Raw genomic sequence first — 20204 nt, forward strand, 5'->3', positions numbered from 1 at the left:
TCCCCAGCCACCTTGGGCCCAGCACACCTAAGAACTCCCAGCCATACATCCCTTCACATGCCCCCCACTCATGGGACAGGGCCCTCCTGGGGCCAGAGGTACTCACACCTGCCTGGCAGGTTCAGGCAGAGGGCTGGACATGGACTCAGGGCCTGCCTGGGGAGGGAAGGCACCGAGGGGCCCAGAGTGGCACCTTGGTTCTCTCTTGCTCATTGCCCTGCACGTAGCCGGCGGGGCTGAAGGCAGATGGGATGCTGTGAGCCTCTGCCTGGAAATTTCTCCCTAGCAGGAAGATTCAAATGAGAAAAGGACTGTGGAGTGATGCCCCAAACAGAAGCCAGGCCCCAGAATTACAGGCCCTGGGACACTGTCCTCGAGTGAGGAAGTGACATAAGGGCTCGGTGAGGGGGATCAGCCTTTCGCATCCAGAAGGGTGATGGGGCCACGCGGGACTTGGGGTGGAGTCCCAGGTTCTATTCCAGGAGAGAGCTGTCCCATGGGGGTCAGGACTGGAGGTGGCAGCCCTGGGGTGCAGGCACCCAGGATGGCTCCCGCTCCCATGGCTGGCACAGCCGACCTAGATGACCAGTGACCAGGGTCATTGGCCACTGTCCATCCCCTGCCATCAGGACGGCTGCCTGAGAAATAGGGCTGTACCCAGGAACCGTGGGGTATGTGGGATCCCTCCCAGATCCCACAGGCCCACAGCCAGCCCTGCTGCAGCCACTAGCCCCATGGGGAACCCAGTTACCTGGGGCCCTAAAAACTCAAGTTTCCAGGAGTCTTTGGCAGCTTAGAAAGGCCCCGGGCATCTGGCCAGAGTCCGGGGCCCCAAGGCGAGCTGGGACAGGCGGGAAGTTGTGGGGCTGTGGCTTCAGCCGGCCCACTTGGGCTGTGTTCCACTGGGAACGGAAGTGTGTTCCAGAGGCTTTCTTTTTGTCTCTGGGGCTGGAGCCACAGACTGGGGAGGCAGGAGCAGCTGTCACGGCTTCCAGCAAGCTCACCCTCTCCGCGCACACACACGCACACGCCACGCAGTGGCTGCCACCGGGCAATGCTGGCCAGGTGGGCAGTCACACTCCTCTCCCTGACCTGGAGCACCTACCGCAGCCTGGCCATCCCCCGGGTCACAGAATGTGGTCTCTCCTGTTCCCAGGTGAGCCCCCACTCCCTCCTAAGCGCTGGTTCCCCCGACGGTGAGCACTAACCTGGCACCTTCGGTATGGGGGGGCCCTGGAGGTGGTGGGTGACAGGAGGCTGAGGGGATCTGGGGTCTGGGGACACTGCAGTGCTGCTCTGGGAAATGTTTGCTGAGAGCCGGCGGCTGGGGAAGCTGGCACACCTGTGACCATCCCTCTCCGAGGGGCGGCCGAGTAGGGGCAGCCTGAGCCCTCCTGTTTCACTGAGCCACGTTGGGTCATCTGGGCATCTGGGCTTGTGTGGACATCCACTAAGGAAATGCTTCGGGGAACATGCTCATCCTGGGCAGGAAGGGGCTGCAGGGCAAGGACACAGCTCAGAATCGGTGGTGTCCCGGGACTTTTCAGGGCAGAGCAGGCTGACTCAGCGTCACCTGAGGGAGGGTTCCCGCAGCACCTGCCATGAAAAGTGTGCCTGCCTGCGTCCCAAGAGGTGCCTCTGGCACAGGGGGATACGGCCTAGAAGGTGTCCCGTGGACAGTGGGGGACATGGCATGGAGAGAGCACAGGTGACATGGCAATGGGGAGGGGTCCTCACTGAGCACCTGCTGTGTGCACTCTTCTGGGTGCGGGAAAGCAGGGAGCCAGACACAGCCCCTGCCCTCGGGAACTGTGTTCTACTTGGGGAAAACACACAACAAAACTAGACTGAGGTGGTGACGACAGCTCAGGAGAAGAGGGGAAAGGGCAGAGGGGAGCGGCGGCCTGGGGCGAAGGCTCATCATGTGTGCCTCTGGGCGGTGACCAGGCCCCCTGGGACACTTGAGGACACTTGGTCCTCTTTCAGGAAGAAAGGCAGCTCCAAGAAGCCTAGGACTGTGTCCAGCGGAAGGCCCCCAGGAGCTCAGTGAAGGACAGAGTGGGGTGGCTGGAGCGCAGGGGCAAGGGTCAGGCAAGGACTCAGAGGCTGGGGGCTGAGCTCAGATAAGAGGTGCAGGGACCCGTGGGGGTGGGGCTGGGAGAGGTGCTCTCAGGCTGCTGGTGGGTGTGGAGGAAACAGGTGGGTCCAGCTGGGGGATAGCAGCCCAGACCTGCCCCACAGTGGAGACGGGGAGGTTAAGGGAGTGCTGGGGGTGGAACTGGCAGGACGGGCCCTGGACCCTGGATGCACAGGAGGGACAACAGAAGTTGGCCTTACGTAGCCGTGAGCCTCAGGATTGATGGAGGAGACAGTCCTGAGATGGGAGCCTGGGGGCAAGTGGTCGGGGAAGAAACTCATTTGGGAAATGCGGGTTTGAGACGCCCATCAGACACAGAGAGCTGACGCTTGCGGGCAGCCTGGTGTGGGAGTGGAGGCCAGGGCGGGGCCATCCCACATTGGGAAGGGACAGGATGGTCCGAGGCTGAGGACTGAGCCCACCCCTCCCCCTAGGCTGTGAGGAGGGAAAGAATCTTCCAAGAAAAGGGAGGAGAGGGAGGGGGAGAGGGGCAAGGAAGTGGAGGGAAAACAGGGCTTCACTGCTGGGGTTCAGGGAGGAGGGGTTAGGATGGGAGAGGGAGCAGGAAACCTCAGTGGGAGCCCAGGGCAAGGGAGGGCAGCACGAGGGTCCCAACCCCACCTCAAAGACATATGGCTCAGGGGTCCCTCTCCACAAACACCCCCAATGTCTGGCCGGGAAGCCCCAAGAAGCCCAACAGAAAACCCAGGACTTCTCCATCCCTGCGCTGCCCCACCCCTCGCAAGGCCCAGGGCACCGGGCCAGCCCTTTCCCTAGTCTCCAAACAGACCACATGTCCCCACCTGCGTGGGTCTCCCCAGCACGCTCTGCTGTCTCCTGCACACACTGGGCTAGCTGCCCACTCCTGCCTTCCCCCACACCCTGCTCAGTCACAAGCTGGAGGGGGCGCCCAGGTGGACTGGCCAGCCTGGATGAGCCCCTGGGGTCTCTGCCTCTGGCCGGTGGGCAGGGCTGCAGGGAGAAGGTGTCCAAGGCAGTCTGTTCCTCTGACCGCAGTAGGTTTTGTGGCAGCTGGAGATAGAAGAGGAGCACGCTAGCAGTCTCTAGGGAGACGTCATGGTGGTCAGAAATGGGGCTGTGACAGCGGGGTGAACACCAGACAGGCTTGCAACAGGGAGCAGAGGACAGACATTAGTGGGGGGATGGGTGAGATGCAAGACCGGCCTGGAGTTCAGCCAAGAGTAACACGCCCCACAAATGCGCCCTGCCTCACCAGCTGTTACCGTCGGGATGCTGGGAAACGCTCCTACCCCAAAAGAAAACTTGTTTAGAAACGGGGTGGGAGGGGGATTTCACCAGTAGCAGTGCTCCCTAAATGCAAAGAATAGACATGGACCCGACTTTGATTCTTCCACTGTTCCACCTGTGCCACCAGCAGGAAGTCAGGGTCTCCATCTTGAGCCCCCAGCCTACTGTCCGAGCTTCCTGGGTCCCGAGAAGGTCAATTCTCTCCGAAGGAGCAGAGGTTACCACTGCGGTTGCTTCTTGCTGCCACTGGGTGTCGCTGTTGAGCACGGCCCGTGCCCTGCGGAACCCCGGGCAGCACCTGCCCTGCTAGTCGTGTACGTAGCCGGGAGTAGTGAGGCCTAACGGTCCACGGGTCCAGGTTGCACCATTTATTGAGTGACCACCGTGTGCCGGCCTCTGGCTGGATTCTCACAGGGCCAGTGCCCCCAGATACCGAGGAGGGACCAAGGACTGTGGCCCCCTCACACCGCACTGGGGAGTAAGGGTCTGAGTGACTCTTTGGCCCATCCAGGCTGGGTTCAGGAGCTGGGGCAGGAGGTGGCCGAGCTCACCTCTCACCACCTCTCATTGTTTGGTCTCCAGGGCTTCACCTGCAGGAACCACATGAACCGTGAGTACATCCTTCCCAGTCATCAGGCCACCCAGGCCACCACGGTTCCCTTATCCTCCCTGGGGTTGGGCCTGTCCCTTTCCACAGCCAGGTGCTCGTGCCCAGCGGTGGGCTTGCTGGATGTAGTGGTCACACATTCATTCTTGGTTTCCTAGACGACGTCACGTGTCTTTCCGTAGTGGCCAAGCCAGGCCACATCCCTACCAGCAACACACAGAAACACCCCCTTCTTCTTATCAGACTTTCTCATGTTTGCCCCGTGTAAAATGATACCCCACTTCAAAACAGCTTTGTTGTCCTTGTAATACTGTTTACTAAAAGGAATATAAGTGATTTGGAACGTATTACATAAGGAGGAAAGTTAAATCTCCCTCCAAGGCCCCCATACAGAATTAAGTATTATTTGAACTAGGAAACCATTGTTGAGACATTTTTGTAGGCAAATATAAGTTAATAGGATAAATAGACTAACATATTCTATAAAAATGAAATTACCTTATGCCATTTAAAATAAGAAAAATTAAGAAATGGCTAAACTTTAATGAAAGTTTCTTCACCTCAAGAGGAGCTGTTTCCTCAGTTCCCCTCCGAGGTTGTGCAGATGGTAAAGCAGGCTGAGTGTAAGGGGCAGAGTGGCCACAGGGAGCCACGGCACAGGCCCTGTCCCCAGGCCGTTTCCACGGGACCACCATCGCGCGACCAGCTGTGGGTTTAGTGGTTGTCGGGCATTTACTGGTGTCAGCTCACATCGCTGGTCGTTCTGCTTCAGGACCCTCCGAGCGGACGGCCAAAGCCACCGCTTTCCCATGCCAGCTGCTGTGGCCCGAGCTCCGGGGCTCCCTCTGCCGTGACCCTGTCCACACACGTCTCCCGCAGGCTGTGCCGGGGAGGTGTCTGATGAGGGCCTGCAGAATTCTCTCTGTCCTGAATGCAGTCACTCACCCAAGCCCCCGGGTCACCTTGTGGGGTCCCACTGCGCTTTCTCAGCCTGCAGCTGTGTCCTCCTCTGCCATCACCAGGGCCCATCGACTGTCCCCCTCCCTGGCTACCATTCCAAGTCACTCCGAGCCAGTCGTTTAATTGTCAGCCAAATCTGCCCATGAGCAAATTTCTCCTGCGTTTATTGCCTCTGAAATCGGGCTGTTGGGTCCTCCCCTTGTTCCTCGGTCGGTGGGTATGGCCCCTCCGATTGTCCCGCTGTTTGGTCGTCTGCCTTTGATTCCTTGTTTCATTGAGTCTGGGTCCTTATTCAGAAGTTCTGTCTATGGAGGTGCCCGAGGAATGTCCCTCCAACCCTGGGTTACATTTTCTTCTACCCCTGTTCTTTGCTATCTTTTGAATTCTGTGTTCCTTTCTCCCTCCAACCTCCCTTCCCTTCATTCTTATTTAAATTTTTCTATCCTGTGTTAGTGCCATTCTTTCCGATTTGGTCCCACTTCGCAGCTCTCTACAGACTTTGCCAGATGTTGGATTTCCACTGGTCACATCTGAGCAAGGTCATGCTGTCTCCGTCATTGTCCCTCTCCGCTTGCTGACCCACGCTGTCTCTGGTAGAGCAAGTTCCCTCTCTGCCCCTTTCTTTCCTCCATTGTTCCAGGAGATGGTGGCGGCAGTGTGGGGTGGCATCCCTGAATGCTCAGATGCCAACAGAGCAATGACAGTTGAAACAAGGGGTGACAGCACTGATAACAGTGTGAGGTGCAGACTCGCAGCCCTGGAGGTGAGGCCGACGCCACGGGCGTGTGGGAGAACGGCATCTATGCAGCAGGTAGCTGACCGAGTGCAGGAGAACCCCAGCAGACAGCAAGGGGTCCCTGGAAAGCGTGCAGCCAACCTGGGAAAAGCAGCAGAAGCCAGGGCTGCCCCAGTCTAGTGGCTGCTGGGGCCGGAGGAACGGTCAGCCCCACCCTCCCCACTGGGCTATGTGAGAGGGCCCCACACAGAGAAGTCTGGAGTGGCAGCAAGGATGAGCAGAATGAGGATGTCAGAGTCAAGAAAAACGGGGTACAGAGAGATGCAGATGAGGGGAAAGAGCAATGCTGAAAGAGCAAAACTGAAAAAGCAATCCACCATATTTTTCAACGCTCCACAAAATCAATGGACGAGGGACCTTTGTGATGTGAGAAAAGCCACCAGAACGAAGCCTCCTGCTGAAACTCAGGGAAATGAAATTCCCATAAATGTAAGGAATGGAATGATATCAAGGACACATTCCAGACAAGCAATGATAGTAGAAAGAGAATAAAGAATAGAATGACCTCCCGACAGACAGTGGGGGTGCACCAAGAAGGTAAAAAAAATCCCCAAACTGTAACATTTCACTTCAAAATGGGTTAGCATACTCAAGAAAAAGATGTAAGAATGGTATGAACAAAAATTAAAAATATTCAGAAATGAGGTGACAACACTCAGAATTAGAAATAAAAGAAAAACATTTTAGAAAGACTACATTAGAAGTCTTTCATTAGAAGTCTACATTAGAGTGAATAGACCCAATACTGAGTGCCTTGAGGGAAAAAGAAGAAATAAATTATTTAAAAATCAAAAAGAAATGAAAAAGTGAGATTAAAATGATGTGCACATAAAGGATAAATGTTGCAGAGAGTCAAAGAATGTCCAAACTACAGATGATATCTGAAGAAGACCAAAGCAACAGAACGAACACTAAGAACTACAGTTCGAGATAAAAAAGAATTGTTTTCTTGAAACTAGATATTGAAAGGGCAAGCCACACAACTAAGAATATCAATTCTGAATACCCAACACCAAAATGTATTTTAGTAAAACCACTGGATTTTACAGAGGACAAGTCTTATGGGCCTCTTGGCAGAAAGGGCATAGAATTTATAATGGAAAGAAAGGTATATTGTATCAAATTTTTCAATAGCAGCATTTTACGCTAGAAGAAAAGGGACAGCAAAGCTATAACGCACAGTATAGTGAATATAGGCAATAATATTGTATTACAATCAGCAAACTTGCCAAGAGCCTAGGTCTTAATTATTCCAATCCCACAAAAGGAAATGATAATTATGTGGCACGACTGAGGTGGTAACTATGGTGGTAGTAGCCGTCTCACTGCAGTACATAAATACCAAATCAACGTATCGTGTGCCTCCCATTTACACAGTGTTATAAGAAAAACTGAAAACTTCAGGTATAAAGGTGCAACCAGCAGGGACTCATGGGATATTGTCCCCATGACCCTCTACTAAGCAGCGTAGCCTGTCAGAAACGCGGGTGAGAACTAAGTACATGGCCCTTTGCAAAACTGAGATTTCATGCTGCACAGAGAGATGGGTGGCATGGAACACATTCTGACAACATGAAGCTTTCATTGACTTTTTATTGCTTTTCTGTTTCCTATTTCATTGGTTGCCACTCTGTTCTTTATTATTTCCTTTCTTCTGATTACTTTGAGTTTCTTATTCTTTTTTTTTCCCTCCAGTCTGAGATGTAATTGACTCAAAACAGTGTATTTCTTTAGGGTATGCATTTCTTCTTCTTTCTCTAGTTCCTTCAGGTGAAAGCTGAGGTCACTGGTTTGAGATCTTTTCTAATATAGGAGTTTAGTGCTACAAATTTTCCATAAAGTACTGCTTTAGCAGCATCCAATTTTTAAATATGTTGTCTTTTCATGTTCATTTAGCTCAAAGTCGTTTTTAATTTCCCTTTTCATTTCTTCTTTGGCCTATGGGTTCTTCAGAAGTGTGTTGATTGCTTTACAAATATTTGGAGATCTTTCCAGAAATATTTTGTTGATGTCTAAATTATTACATTTTGGTCAAACAAGATCATTTGTATCCTTTTAAATTTATTGAGGCTGTTTTATGGATCAGAATATGGCCTAGTTTGATAAATGTTCCATGTACACTTGAAAAGCATGCAAATTCTGCTGCCATTGGGTGGGTGTTCTAGAACGTCAATCAAAGGTTGATTGATTGTGTTGTACAGGCTGTATTTTTTCTGATTTCTGCCTACTTGTTCTGTCAATTATAGAGAAAAGACTATTGAAATCTCCAATAGTCTAATAATAATAGTCTAATAATAGTCTAATAATTGTGGGCTCATCTATTTCCCCGGGTAGTTTTATCAGTTTTATTTCATGTATTGTGAAACTCTGATATTAAGTGCGTAAACATTTAGGATTGTTATGTCCTTCTGATGAATTGCTCCCTGTATTGTTATGAAATGCCTCTCTTTATCTTTGGTAATATTCTTAGCCATGAAATCTATGTTTTCTGGTATTCTGGCTTTCTTTTGATAATTATTAGCATGTCATGTCTTTTTTCATTTTTATCCTTTTACTTTTAACCAATTTGTATCTTTTTTGAAGTACATTTCTCATAGGCAGCATATGGTTGGGTCTAGATATTTTATACAATCCGAAAATCTTTGCCTTTTTTTTGGGCGGAGAGGGAACAGGACTTTATTGGGGAACAGTGTGTACTTCCAGGACGTCCAGGACTTCATGCTGTTGTACTTATTCATACCTGTCCCTTTTACACGTGTGCTGAGCCCCGCCAGACATTTTCTTTTTTTTGTTTTGTTTAAACATTCAATTGTCTTTTAGACAAATTTAAATGATAAGGAAGTATGTTTTGTATGTACCCACGTGGTTTCCATTTCTGGAGCTCTTTATGCCTCTGATATAATTCCATCTGGCATCGATTTCCTTCATATCACAAGGACTTTCTTAACACTTTTCTATAGTTTGGGTCTTCTGATGAGGAATTCTAAAGGAGTCCTTATGAGCACTTCATTTGGGAGGAGTTGTTCCTGTTGTGTGGAATTCTAGGATGGCAGGTTTGTCCCAGGTGTCTCCAGCAGGCCTTGCTGGTTGCTCATCTTTGAATGGGACTTGCCAGCTTGTCAGAAGGTGCGCTCCTCCTCCCCTTGCCGGCCAGGTGGGGCAGCAACTGCCCCAGCTCAGGTCAGCCTCCTGCGCTGACCTGGGCCCCACTCCTGACACCCAACAGACAATTCTGAGCATGGTTGGGGTGGGCCCACCACTCGCCAGGGAGCTGTTACCCTGACTGCACTGAGGCAAGATAATGAGGACCCCTCCCCAGACTGCATGCCCCCCTGGCCCAACTACCCACAAAGCTTTACCCAGATGCCAGGGAACCCTGTGCACTCACCCTCCTTCTCCCCTCCCCAGGGAACATTTTCAACAGCTTCTGCCGGAACCCGCCCCCCTCCATGTCCAGGTCAGTCCTGGAGGCTCTGATGCTCTCCACCGTTATGAAGTGTGCCCCCCAGGATGGCTGCTCCCTGCTCCTGCGTGTTCACGCCTCCCTCACGCTGCATGGTGAGAGGGCTAACACCCAGGAAATGGGGCGGTAGTCTCAGGGCTCCTTTAATCCCACGACAAGCGGGGGAGGGCGGGGGAGGGTAGGTAGAGGGGCCCGGCTAACTGCACTTCTCAGACAGGAGGGGAGGAAGGGGTCTCACTGCCACAGTCTGACGAGCCTGCCTGGCCCCTTCCTCCACCAGAGAGCCTGCGGGGCCTGGAGATCTGCTCCATGAGCCTGGACACCCAGGAGACACACTGTCACAGCATGCGGGTCTCCAGGGCCTCCCGCCGGCAGCAGGTGGGGCAGCAGGTGAGGCCAGGGCCCCACCCAGACCTGCCGTCCAGCCCCAAGCCTTTGCCAGGCAGCAGCAGTTGTCCCCTGGCCTGGTCCCGTCTGCCCTCCCCTCCCGGATAACTGAGCCACAATCTGTCCTGGGCTCTGCCACCCAAGGCCCAAGGAATGGGTGTCCCCCCTCCTCTGCTTGCAGACCCTGGGTTCCGGCTGTGCCAGGTGCAGCTGGCCTGGCTACAGGCGGGTGGGCAGAGGCCCCTGGTCCACCTGGCTCACACCTGTACCTGCCCAGCTTCAGGTACACTTCGACTGCTTTGAGGTGAGCATGGCCCAGAGCCTCTACATCACCCTGAGGACTGTCCCCCACTTCTGTGGGGTCCAGCTGGACCAGCAGTACCACGTGGAAGGTGGGAGCCCACAGGGCACAGCTGTCACCAGCCTCTAAGGACTGACTTGGGTGGAACCCAGCCAGGGCAGGAGGCTGGGCCCTTGCTGGACAGTTCCAGCAAGGTCTTTGGCTTAATTTGGGGTCACAGCCTCCCTGGAGAGGAGGGACTTCTGGAAACTACAAGGACTGAGGCCCAGCTGGGGGGGATGGCCCCTCAGGGCAGAGCGAGCTGGGCTCACCATTGCCACTGTCACTTGCAGACTGCAGAGACGAGGACGTGGGAAGGAATGTGCCCGACTGCTTTGGTGAGGCCCCCCTTAGCTGGGACCACAACCTGGGAAGACCCTCAGGTTGCTATGGGCCCACATGCCCTCCCACCAGGGTCTTCTTCCCACCCCACTTGGGAAATCATGATGGGTCCTCAGGTGAACGACTCCCAAATGCCAGGGGCTAGCAGGGGCGGCCACCCCAGCTCAGGACAGGTGGAGCCCTGCGTCCATGACCCAGTGTCCAGTGACCTCTGGTCCCAGCGGGGCCCTCCTTGCCACCCCCCTACAGCGGAAAGACTGTCCTACTGGGTGGACCGCAGTCGCAAGGTCGTTCTGGTTCAGGTGCCCGAGGCCCCTGGGAGCCCTGACTACTACCTGCGGCTCTGCCTCAAGTGGTTCACTTGCGAGGATGCTGGCGAGCCGGTGCGGGTGAGATCTCAATACACCAATGCCCACCCAGGCCCAAGCTCCGCCCCGCCCAAGCCCCCGCCCACCCATGTACAAGCCCTTCCAGGCCCAGGCCCTGCTCAGGCCCCGCCTACCACCCTTAGACCGTGGCCCTCAGCTCGCTCATGGTCCACCTGCCTCCAGCCCTGCCCACTCCTAGGCCAGGCGCCACCCACCCCAGACCCCACTCACTGGACCCCAGCTGCTAAGCACTCTGGTCCTGTCCGCTGCAGGTGACAGCCAACAGTGTCTCCCGAATGGTCTCTCTGCCTTATAGCCAAGAGATGCCGTGCCTGTGCCTTGAGGTCAGTGAGGGTGTGGCCTCGACCCCTGGGAGGGGCCAAAGGGATGGGCAGGCCCTGCTCTGACCTCAGACCCTCCCACAGAGCTGGCCTGCAACCCCTGATGCGGTGCGGACCCAGACCTGCCCCTTTGAAGATGGCAAGTGTCTTGTCGTCCTGCCAAGGGCTGTGGGGAGCGGGGGCGAGAAGGGTGGAGGTGGGTGGTGAGGAGTGGCCAGCAGGGTGGGGGCCAGCCTGGTCCAGCTGGGAGGTCTGACACTGGGGGAGTGAGGCAAGGGCGTGCGGCAGGCCCAGCCTCAGTCCTTGAGCCTGCTCTGGAGGGCATGTCGCCACGGCGTGTGCCGGCAGCCCCTCCAGGTGGCAGAGCCTGTGCAGGGATGTGCGTGTGCACGGTGTGTGCGTGTGTGTGCCCCATGTACACGCATGTGCGTGTGATGGCCTGGCTCACCTGGAGGAAGCAAGTCTTGTCGAGAGGGGTCTCCAAGGGTGCAGGAGGGACCCCTGCCCTTGGCTCTGCTGTGACACTGAACACACACACACACACAGACCCGGGCCAGGGCCCAGAGACGCAAGGAGACCTGCATCTGAGACCCTGGCCACAACCCATCGGTCACTCACGCAGGTGCCAGGTCCTGTGGGCCACTGGCAGCTGACATAGTGCCCAGCTGACTCGAGCCTGGGGGTGGGTCCCTTCAGACACGGAGGCACTGTGGGACGCCATCCACTACCACCCAGGGAGCCAGGCACTGAGCTGGGAGCCCGCCTGTCCCGTGAGTGGCCACGTGAGCCTGTGCTGGCGCCCAGGGCCAGGAGCCCACTGCCTCGAGCTGGAAAACTCAGACCGGCCTGCACATGGCAGGGTGAGTGTCCCCTGGTGGGGATGGGGGTGAGCACAATGGCCAGGGTCCTGAAGTGAGTCCCCCGCAGGTGCAGTATTCCTTGGTGGACACCCAGCCCCAGCTCTGCCTGAAGGTGAGTGGGCCGGGCCGCAGTCTGCCACGCGCACTACCAGTGCTCGGGGATGGGGGTTAGGAGGCAGGTGGAAGGGCTTGGGGCATTGGGCAGGGGGTCTACAGCCCCAACCCCCATGCCTTGTCCAGCCTGGGGTCCGGCCTCCATCAGCTGCTCTGACCCCTCTCTTGGTCTGACAGTGGGTGGAACTAAGGGCTGGGTGGGGAGCCAGTCCCAGGGGGCCATGAAGGAGCCTGCAAGTGCACACCCCACCACACCCGGGTCCCCCATCTCTGCAGTTCTCCACCAGCCTGGGCTTCTGGGTGAGGTGCCCTTTTGAACAGCCACGCTTCCCAGGTAAGCTTGCCACGGGCGGGCGGAGGCTGGCTGGCTGCGGCTTTTGCAGTGTGACAGCAGGGAGGCAGGGAGACAGCCTGGGTCACTGGGAGGGAGGAGGGGTGGTGCGTGGGGAGCTGAGCCTCCTCCCCACCCCTGCAGCCTGGAAGATGACCATCCAGTGGGCACCCTCTCGGGCCCACCTCCGGGTGGCCTTCTTCTCGCCCAGCCTCACAAGCTTCCAAGTGTGCCTGTGTCACCGAAGGAAGATGTGGCCCCTTGCCTGTCACCGAACACTGCAGGCCACACCCCTCCCTCCAGCCTCAGTGAGCCGGGTAGGTGGGCACTGTCCTGGGGAGGGTGGCTGACCCCTTCACTACCTGCAGTCCTCTCTCCCTCCCACTGGGCCCTGAGTAGCCCCCAGAGGCTGCCTGGTGGGGAGCATTCTGGGAGGACTGACGCCCATGCCCCACGTACATGCACACACACGCAAGCACACACGTGTGCATGACAGTAGCCTGGTCTGCCCCCGACTGCCTGTGTCCTATCCCTCCCCCGACCAGGGTGACCTCACAACGGACCCTCCGGTTGCCTTCGTGGACATTCCTAGGGACGAGGCCTGCAGGCCTGACACGTGCATCCAGGTGGTGGTCCTGCCCTGCCCTGCCCCCCATACCTCAGTCCCCCCGCCATCAGAGACTGGGAGCTCCGGCCTCCCCAGGGCTGCCCCAGGGCCTGGCCTTGCTCTAGGACCCTTCAGCCCAGCAGCCCCTCTAGACCTTCCTTCTGGGAGACTTGGGTGGGGCACAGGGAAGAGCCGCAGGCCAGGCCACACTGACCCCGCTGGCCCTGTCTGCAGGGCTGGAGGACCGACATGCACTTCTCCACCCCCCAGCAGCTGTGTAACCTCCAGTGTGGTGAGTACCAGAGCCCAGCTCAGCCAGAGGGGTGCAGGCGGGGGGCACTCAGGGCCGCAGGAGGCCCAGAGCTGGCCCAGCCTCTGCTGTGAGCCCAGCCCCTGGTACCCTCTTTCCCAGTCAGGGTGGATGCCACCGCCTGAGTCAGGCCAGGCTTCTGAGCTTGGGTGGGGGCAGGCCAGACAGAGGCAGAGGCCTGGCCTCCCCTAAGTCTCACTGCGTCAGTGGTGCTGCCCTCTCTACCCTGAGTGTCCGCCATCCCTGACGAGGGCTCTGGTTCCAACTGTCCAGGAACTCGCGATGTCCCTTGGCCCACCTTTGCCCATGCAGCCGCTGAGGCCCAGACTCCAGGGACCTCAGACTTAACAGAGGTAACTGGCGGGTCCTGGGTTAGCCCAGGAGGGTGGCCTCCACCTGGGGGTCAGGGACACTGGGGTATGAATGGGGGACAGGCACCCTCCTGCTACAAGCACAAAAGCTCTCCTGGCTGGACAGGAGCCATGGCGTGGGGAGAGTAGGGGAGGGAGGGGCCAGCCTCCAGGCATCCAGGCCCTCTGACCCTTCCCACGGCTGGCCAGCCTGACAGGGTCTCAGAATGGCTTCTGAGCTCAGCTGAATCACAGCAATAACAGGGCAGCGCCGATCCTGATACCCCCCTGGAAATGCCCCAGGGCCTGCAGAGGGCAACTCAGACCTTCGTCCTCTTCTTCCCCCCACCCCTCAGCAGAGCTTTTCAGCCAAGTCTGGACCCCATTTCCCTGCAAAGATCACCTCCAGCAGATGACAGGCCAAGTGAGGATGGTCACTCCAGGTGCCTGTGTCTGAACTGGGGCTCTTGGCCCAGGTGGACTCCTCCTGGAGATGGGACGTGGACACTGCCTCACCAGGACTGGGCAGCTGGGAGGGGGCCTGCAGCCCCTCTCCTGCCTTCTGTCACAAGTGGGGTGGTGGCTGAGGGAAGGTTTGCTCCTGGCTGACTGAGCCAGGCCCCCATTTCTCCTTCCCCAGCTGCCACCTGGGGTACAGCACACTGAGACCAGGTGTCTCGAGAACAAGGAAGTGCCAGGGGTGGACTACTGGGGCAAAGTGGGAGACCGACTCACATCTGGGCACCGAACGCCGTGACAGAGAAGGCCAGGCTCAGAGCGGGGGGGCCTCACCTGACCCTAGGCCGTGGGGCCCCGGCACCTTGTAGCTCTCCATGGGGGCCCTTGGGCGGGGCTGGGGGCTTCTGGTTAGAAAGAGGGTCTTTAGCTCCTTCCTGAGTCCCCTGGGTGGGGCAGACAGAATGGCTGGGTGGGCTGTCCCCTTCCTCAGATGTCCTGGCCCCTGACCTGCCCTGTCTCAGCTTGGACAGCCTCCTTCTGGACACCCCAGCTTTCTCTCCAGGGTCCTGCAGGGACTCTGCTGAGAACCGGGGCTTCTGCAGGCCCCCCGGGCACCCACCCCGCACCAGCCTTCCCAGAGCTCAGGCCCCAGCCCAGCCAGTTCAGTAGGGCTGGCCACATCTCAGATGTCACACTCACTGAGGGCCACCATCTGCCATCTGCTCAAGGACCATGGAGGACCCGTGGCCCTGCGGCGTGACTTCCGTGCCCCTGGCCAGGGGTACCCAGCAGTTGGCCTTCTGGGTCTGCCCTCACAGAACTTTCATACTGGCTCACACGGACCACTGGGCTGCCATCAGGAGTCCTGGTGTTGTCTCTACCTGACTAAGGTGCACACAGGCAGAGGCCCTGCAGGCCTGGCACTGGACCGTCAGCCCTGCAGTCCTCTGCAAATGTACTCCTAACACCGGGCCCTGGCTCCACTGTCCATCCTCTAGCCAGCCACAGGCCGCTGAGACTTCTCATCCCTCCCTTAATGGGGGCTGCCTGTTACCCCCAGCTGGCTAGGGGGTGGGCAAAGCCAACATGCCCCCTCCATTCAGTAAACACCTGTCTACTTGGCTTGCCTCTTCCCTTGAGGGCAGAGATGGGGTCTGCAGGACAAGGTAGCTCCTTGGGGCAAGAGGGGAGGATAACGGGGCTGAGTTGTACCTGAAAGGAGGGGCCGAGATCGTGACTGCAGCAGGGTGAGGGCAGCACCACGCCGGTGGGTGCAGTCTGTCCCCCCCCATGTATGAAACCCCAGGCTGTACCCAAGGACACTGACAGGCTAGGGATGCCAACACCACCATGGCTGCCTCCCCCATGTGTGGGAAAGAGAGGGGCACCAGGCCCCCCGGGCAGTGCTCTCCCAGCTCCCCACGACTGACAGGGAGTACACGCCCCTTTCTGGAAGCCCTGCCCTCCCAGCTTCCCCATAAAAGGGCTGAAGGTGCACCTCAGGGCACTGGAGCCAGGGCTGGAGTACGGTAAGGAGTTAAGGACGCAGAAGCGACATGGAGGCTGCACTGGGGCTCCAGGCACTCCACCCCTACCCCAGGTCAGCTCACCAAGTGTCCTCATCGTGGTGGTGGGGAAGGGGGTCCTCTGGAGACCTCTGCCTGCCCCTGGTGCCCCCTCCCTATGGGGGCACAGGGCAGGGTGAGGGACCACCTCTGCCGCACGCCCAGACCATGCAGGCCCTCGCCCTGGGCTCTGACCCAGGGGTACCACAGGAGTCCTTGCATGCCTGGAGGTGTGTGTGGGAGGGGTTGCAGGAGCCGGTCAAGGGAGCTGAGCAGGTGCAGGCCCTCAAGACTTCCCTACAGCCCTGGCCATCCCACGTATGGGGGAAACTGAGGCCCAAACACATGCAAGGGCTTTCTACTCCAGGACTAAGGATGTTCAGGGCGATAGAGAATGGGGTGGGGACCTCATGGTTCAGCCGCCCAGCTGAACACGCGCACGCATGCACTGCCAGCGTGAGGCTGGGAAGGAGGCTGGGAAAGCAAACAGGAAGCATGGAGGCGTGCCTTGCAGAGTGGGGTGGTCCCAAAAACAAGTGAGCAGACACTGCACATGGGAGGGGCACAGCTACCTGACTACCAGGATCAGACAGGTGAGAGGGGAGGTGTGGTAAGCAGGTGGGTCTACGGGGTGTCCTGGCATGGGGAGCATTGTCGTGCGGGGAGTCACGCAGGGTCTCAGCTCCTGCTCCCCACACAAAGGAACACCCACAGAGCCACAGTTAGGGGAGTCAGACCACTATAGCCTCACTGGAGGCTGGATTCACACGACGTGCGACATGCTGTCTGCTTTTTCTGCCAACCGACCAACTCGACTCTCCTCCACTCGACTCCCCAGCGCAGCCGCAGCCGCGGCAGTTATATTAGTGGCCAGTGGCTCAAGGGTTACGGCTGACAGCCAACTAGTCACAGCTGACGGCCATCTACTACCTGAGCCAGCACCTTTCCACGTGAGGCCGAGAGCCTAGAAACTGCTCTCTGGGGCTTTGTCCCCACAAGCATGTATACAAGTAAAAAGAAAAACGTTTGACAGGAGAGATCCAAGATGGCAGAATAGATAAACACTTTGCCTGCTTCCTTTCCATGAACAAATAAAAATTACAACTAAATTATAGAACAATCAACACGGGGAACCATCTGAAGTCTAGCTGAACAGAAGTTTTATAATTAAGTATACAAAAAAGAAGCCACGTGGAGACTGGTAGGAGGGGCAGAGACACGGAACGGGCCGCAAACCTCCGTGTGGGGGTTGAGAACCCGCAGGGATAGCTCGGCCGTGGGGTTTCCCCCAGAGGAGCGAGGAACCCCAGCCCCACACCGGCCTCTGCAGGGAAGAGGAGCCCACACAACATCTGGCTGTGAAAAACAGTGGGGATTCTGACCATCCAGGTGGGACAGAAGCTGCAGGAAACCCAGGCGGCTTCTTAAATGGCCCACCCACAGACTCGCTCACTTGCAGGCACTCACCTTGGGCTCCAGCGGAGGGAGAGTCACTTGGGGGGTGTCAGAGGCATACGAGGGTCAGACTGAGGTGTGTGGCTGCCTGACGAGGGCTGGAGGACAGTAGGCATTTTCCCCATGAGGAGGTCCTCCCCCCGTTCAGCCGGCAGGCAGGCGCCATCTTTCCTGTTGAGCCCGCCCCCTACCTTCTGGCCAAATCTGAATCTGATTGGCCTACTGAGTTCCCATGCTCTGCCCTGCTGATCCACTGGGACCCTGTCCCACCCAACTCCCCCAACGCCAACAGTCAGCCTTGCCCATATTGCACTCTTTCTAGGAAAACTGTCAGAGTCTGACAGACCCCAGGTGGGTGGTGACTGGCCTCCATGTGCTCTGAGACTTTTGCTGAGTCACTCCAGGCTCAGCACTGGCACCAAACCAGAATTTACATTAACCTGGTTACCACAACTCCTCCCACTCTCGTGACTCCCTGAGACCTTGCCTCACCCAACTTTCATACCATACAAGGTTTTATCAGTGGCTGAACCTTAAGGGAGCTGGCAGGTGGCAGCAGGTTTCAGGTGTCCTGGCTTTTGTGGAGATAACCCAGGCCTGGTACTGGTGGCAGGTGTCCTGGGTTTGCAGCAAGCCCCCTCCCATGAACCTCCAGGGTTAAAACAGGCATATACCAAATGTGGATCACTTTGTAGCTCCTACTAGGTAGCCCCCGGCTACTGACAAGCAGTGGGTGACCTGAGCCTGCACTGGAGCCCCTCCCAAGAGGCCCCAGAGCCAACATACTTGGAGGTTGGCTGCAGAGCACTGCCCAATTATCCCCATAAGTGGCACACACAAAGGATGGTCTCAACAGGCACAAGCGCCCACTGGGGCAAATCCCACTCAGTGGAGTCAGCCCCACCTCCACCCCGCACAGCAGCCCATAAGCTGTGGGTGTGGCCAAACCCACAACCAGTCAGCCTGAGGCTCAATCCCACCCACTGACATGCCAACAGCAACCAAGGCTCAACTGTAACAGGAGGGCACACGCAACCAAGGGACATTCCTGGAGCACCCAGAGCAGGTGACCAGGGAGACTGTGGCAGGGTCCCACAGGGCACCTACTACATAAGGCCACCCAGCCAAGACTGGGGGATGTGGCAAATCTACCTAATAGACAGAAACAAACAGACAGGCAGCCAAAATGAGGAAACAAAGAAATACATCCCAAATGAAAGACCAGGAGAAAACTCCAGAAAAAGAACTAAACGAAATGGAGACAAGCAACCTACCAGAGACAGAGTTCAAAACACTGGTTATAAGGACGCTCAAGGAACTTAGTGAGAACTTCAACAGAGAGATAACAAGTATAAAAAAAGACATAGAAACCATAAAAATGAACCAGTCAGATATGAAAAATACAATAATTGAAATGAAGAATGCACTAGACGAAATCACCAGAAGACTAGATGAAGCAGAGGATCGAATCAGAGATTTGGAAGACGAGGTAGCAGAAAACACCCAAGTGGAACAGCAAAAAGAAAAAAGAATTTTTTTAAAAAAGGATAATTTAAGAAACCTCCGGGACAACATCAAGTGTAACAACATTCGCATCATAGGGGTACCACAAGGAGAAGAGAGAGAGCAAGACATCGAGAAACTATTTGAAGAAATAATGTCTGAAAACTTCCCTAACCTGGTAAAGGAAATAGACATACAAGTCCAGGAAGAGCAGAGAGTCTCAAACAAGATGAAGCCAAACAGGCCCACATGAAGACACGTTATAATTAGAATGGCAAAGGTTAAAGACAGAGAGAGAATCCTAACAGCAGCAAGAGAAAGGCTACTCGTAACTTATAAGGGAGCTCGGATAGAATTGTCAGCTGATTTCTCAACAGAAACTTTGCAGGCCAGAAGAGAGTAACATAAAATATCCAACGTGATGAAAAGTAAGGACCTACAACTGAGATTACCCAGAAAGGCTATCAATTAGAATCGAGGGACAGATAAAGAGCTTCCCAGACAAGAAAAAGCAAAAGGAGTTAATTGCCACCAAACCAGTATTACAAGGAATGTTAGAGGGACTCTTTAAGATGGAAAAAAAAATCAAAATTATGAATAATAAAATGGCAATAGCTACATATCTATCAACAATTACTTTCAATGTAAATTGATTAAATGCTCCAATCAAAAGACATAGGAGGGCTGAATGGATAAGAAAACAGAACCCTAATATATGCTGCCTACAAGAGACTCACTTCAGATTGAAAGACACACACAGATGAAAAGTAAAAAGATAGAAAAAGATATTTCATGAAAATGGAAAAAAAAAGAAAGCTGGGGCAGCAATACTTATACCAGACAAAATAGACTTTAAAACAAAGGCTATAACGTGAGATAAAGAAGGCCCCAATAATCCCACTTCTTATCTGAAGAAATGCAAATGCTACTTCGAGGGGACGTGTGCATCCATATGCTCATTGCAGCATTGTTTGCAATGGCCAAGATGTGGAGGCAGCCTGGGTGTCCATTGATGGAAGAAAGGACAAAGAGGAGGAGGTACATATATACAATGGAATATTGCTCGGCCAGGGAAGGGAATGGGTTCTGCCATCTGTGGTGGCATAGATGGGCCTGGAGGGTACTGTGCTGAGTGGAGTATGTCAGACAGAGTAAGACAGATGTAATGTGATTTCGCTTATATGTGGAATCTAAAGAACAAAATGAACAAGTAAAACAGAAACAAACTCATAGATACAGAGAACATTTGATGGTTGCCAGATGGAAGGGGATTTGGGGGTGTGGGTGAAAAAAATGGAAGGGATTAAGAAGTGCAAATTGGTAATTACACAGTACTCATGGGGATGTAGGATACAACATAAGGAATATAGTCAATAATATTGTAATAACTATGTATGGGTCAGATGGGTACCAGATTTGTTGGGGTGATAGATGGGAGGGGGTTGGGGAGCAGGGTGAAAAAGGTGAAGGAATTAAGAAGTACAAATGGTAGTTACAAAATAGTCATGGGGATGTAAAGTACAGCATAGGGAATAATATGGTTATAACTATGTATAGTGCCAGGTGGGTTGGGTACTAGACTAGTCAGGGGGATCACTTCCTAAATTATATAAATGTCTAACCAGTATTCTGTACACCTG

The 20204-nt window shown here is 55.3% G+C and overlaps 1 protein-coding gene across 1 annotated transcript; it reads left to right on the forward strand.

Annotated features, from left to right (window-relative positions):
* The first annotated feature begins 993 nt into the window (after nucleotides 1-993).
* Nucleotides 994-14102, forward strand: IL17REL (interleukin 17 receptor E like). The gene is made up of 17 exons (XM_033118003.1): nucleotides 994-1156; nucleotides 3989-4016; nucleotides 9178-9327; nucleotides 9513-9622; nucleotides 9897-10011; nucleotides 10253-10297; nucleotides 10551-10690; nucleotides 10942-11013; nucleotides 11095-11149; nucleotides 11707-11870; nucleotides 11938-11982; nucleotides 12261-12318; nucleotides 12460-12632; nucleotides 12861-12941; nucleotides 13157-13214; nucleotides 13506-13585; nucleotides 13939-14102. The coding sequence occupies exons 1-17, from the start codon at nucleotides 1055-1057 to the stop codon at nucleotides 13996-13998; spliced, it is 1536 nt and encodes a 511-aa protein (XP_032973894.1). The 5' UTR covers nucleotides 994-1054; the 3' UTR covers nucleotides 13999-14102.
* Nucleotides 14103-20204: the final 6102 nt, after the last annotated feature.

This window comes from Rhinolophus ferrumequinum, chromosome 10 (genome assembly GCF_004115265.2).
Source record: "Rhinolophus ferrumequinum isolate MPI-CBG mRhiFer1 chromosome 10, mRhiFer1_v1.p, whole genome shotgun sequence".
NCBI lineage: Eukaryota > Metazoa > Chordata > Mammalia > Chiroptera > Rhinolophidae > Rhinolophus > Rhinolophus ferrumequinum.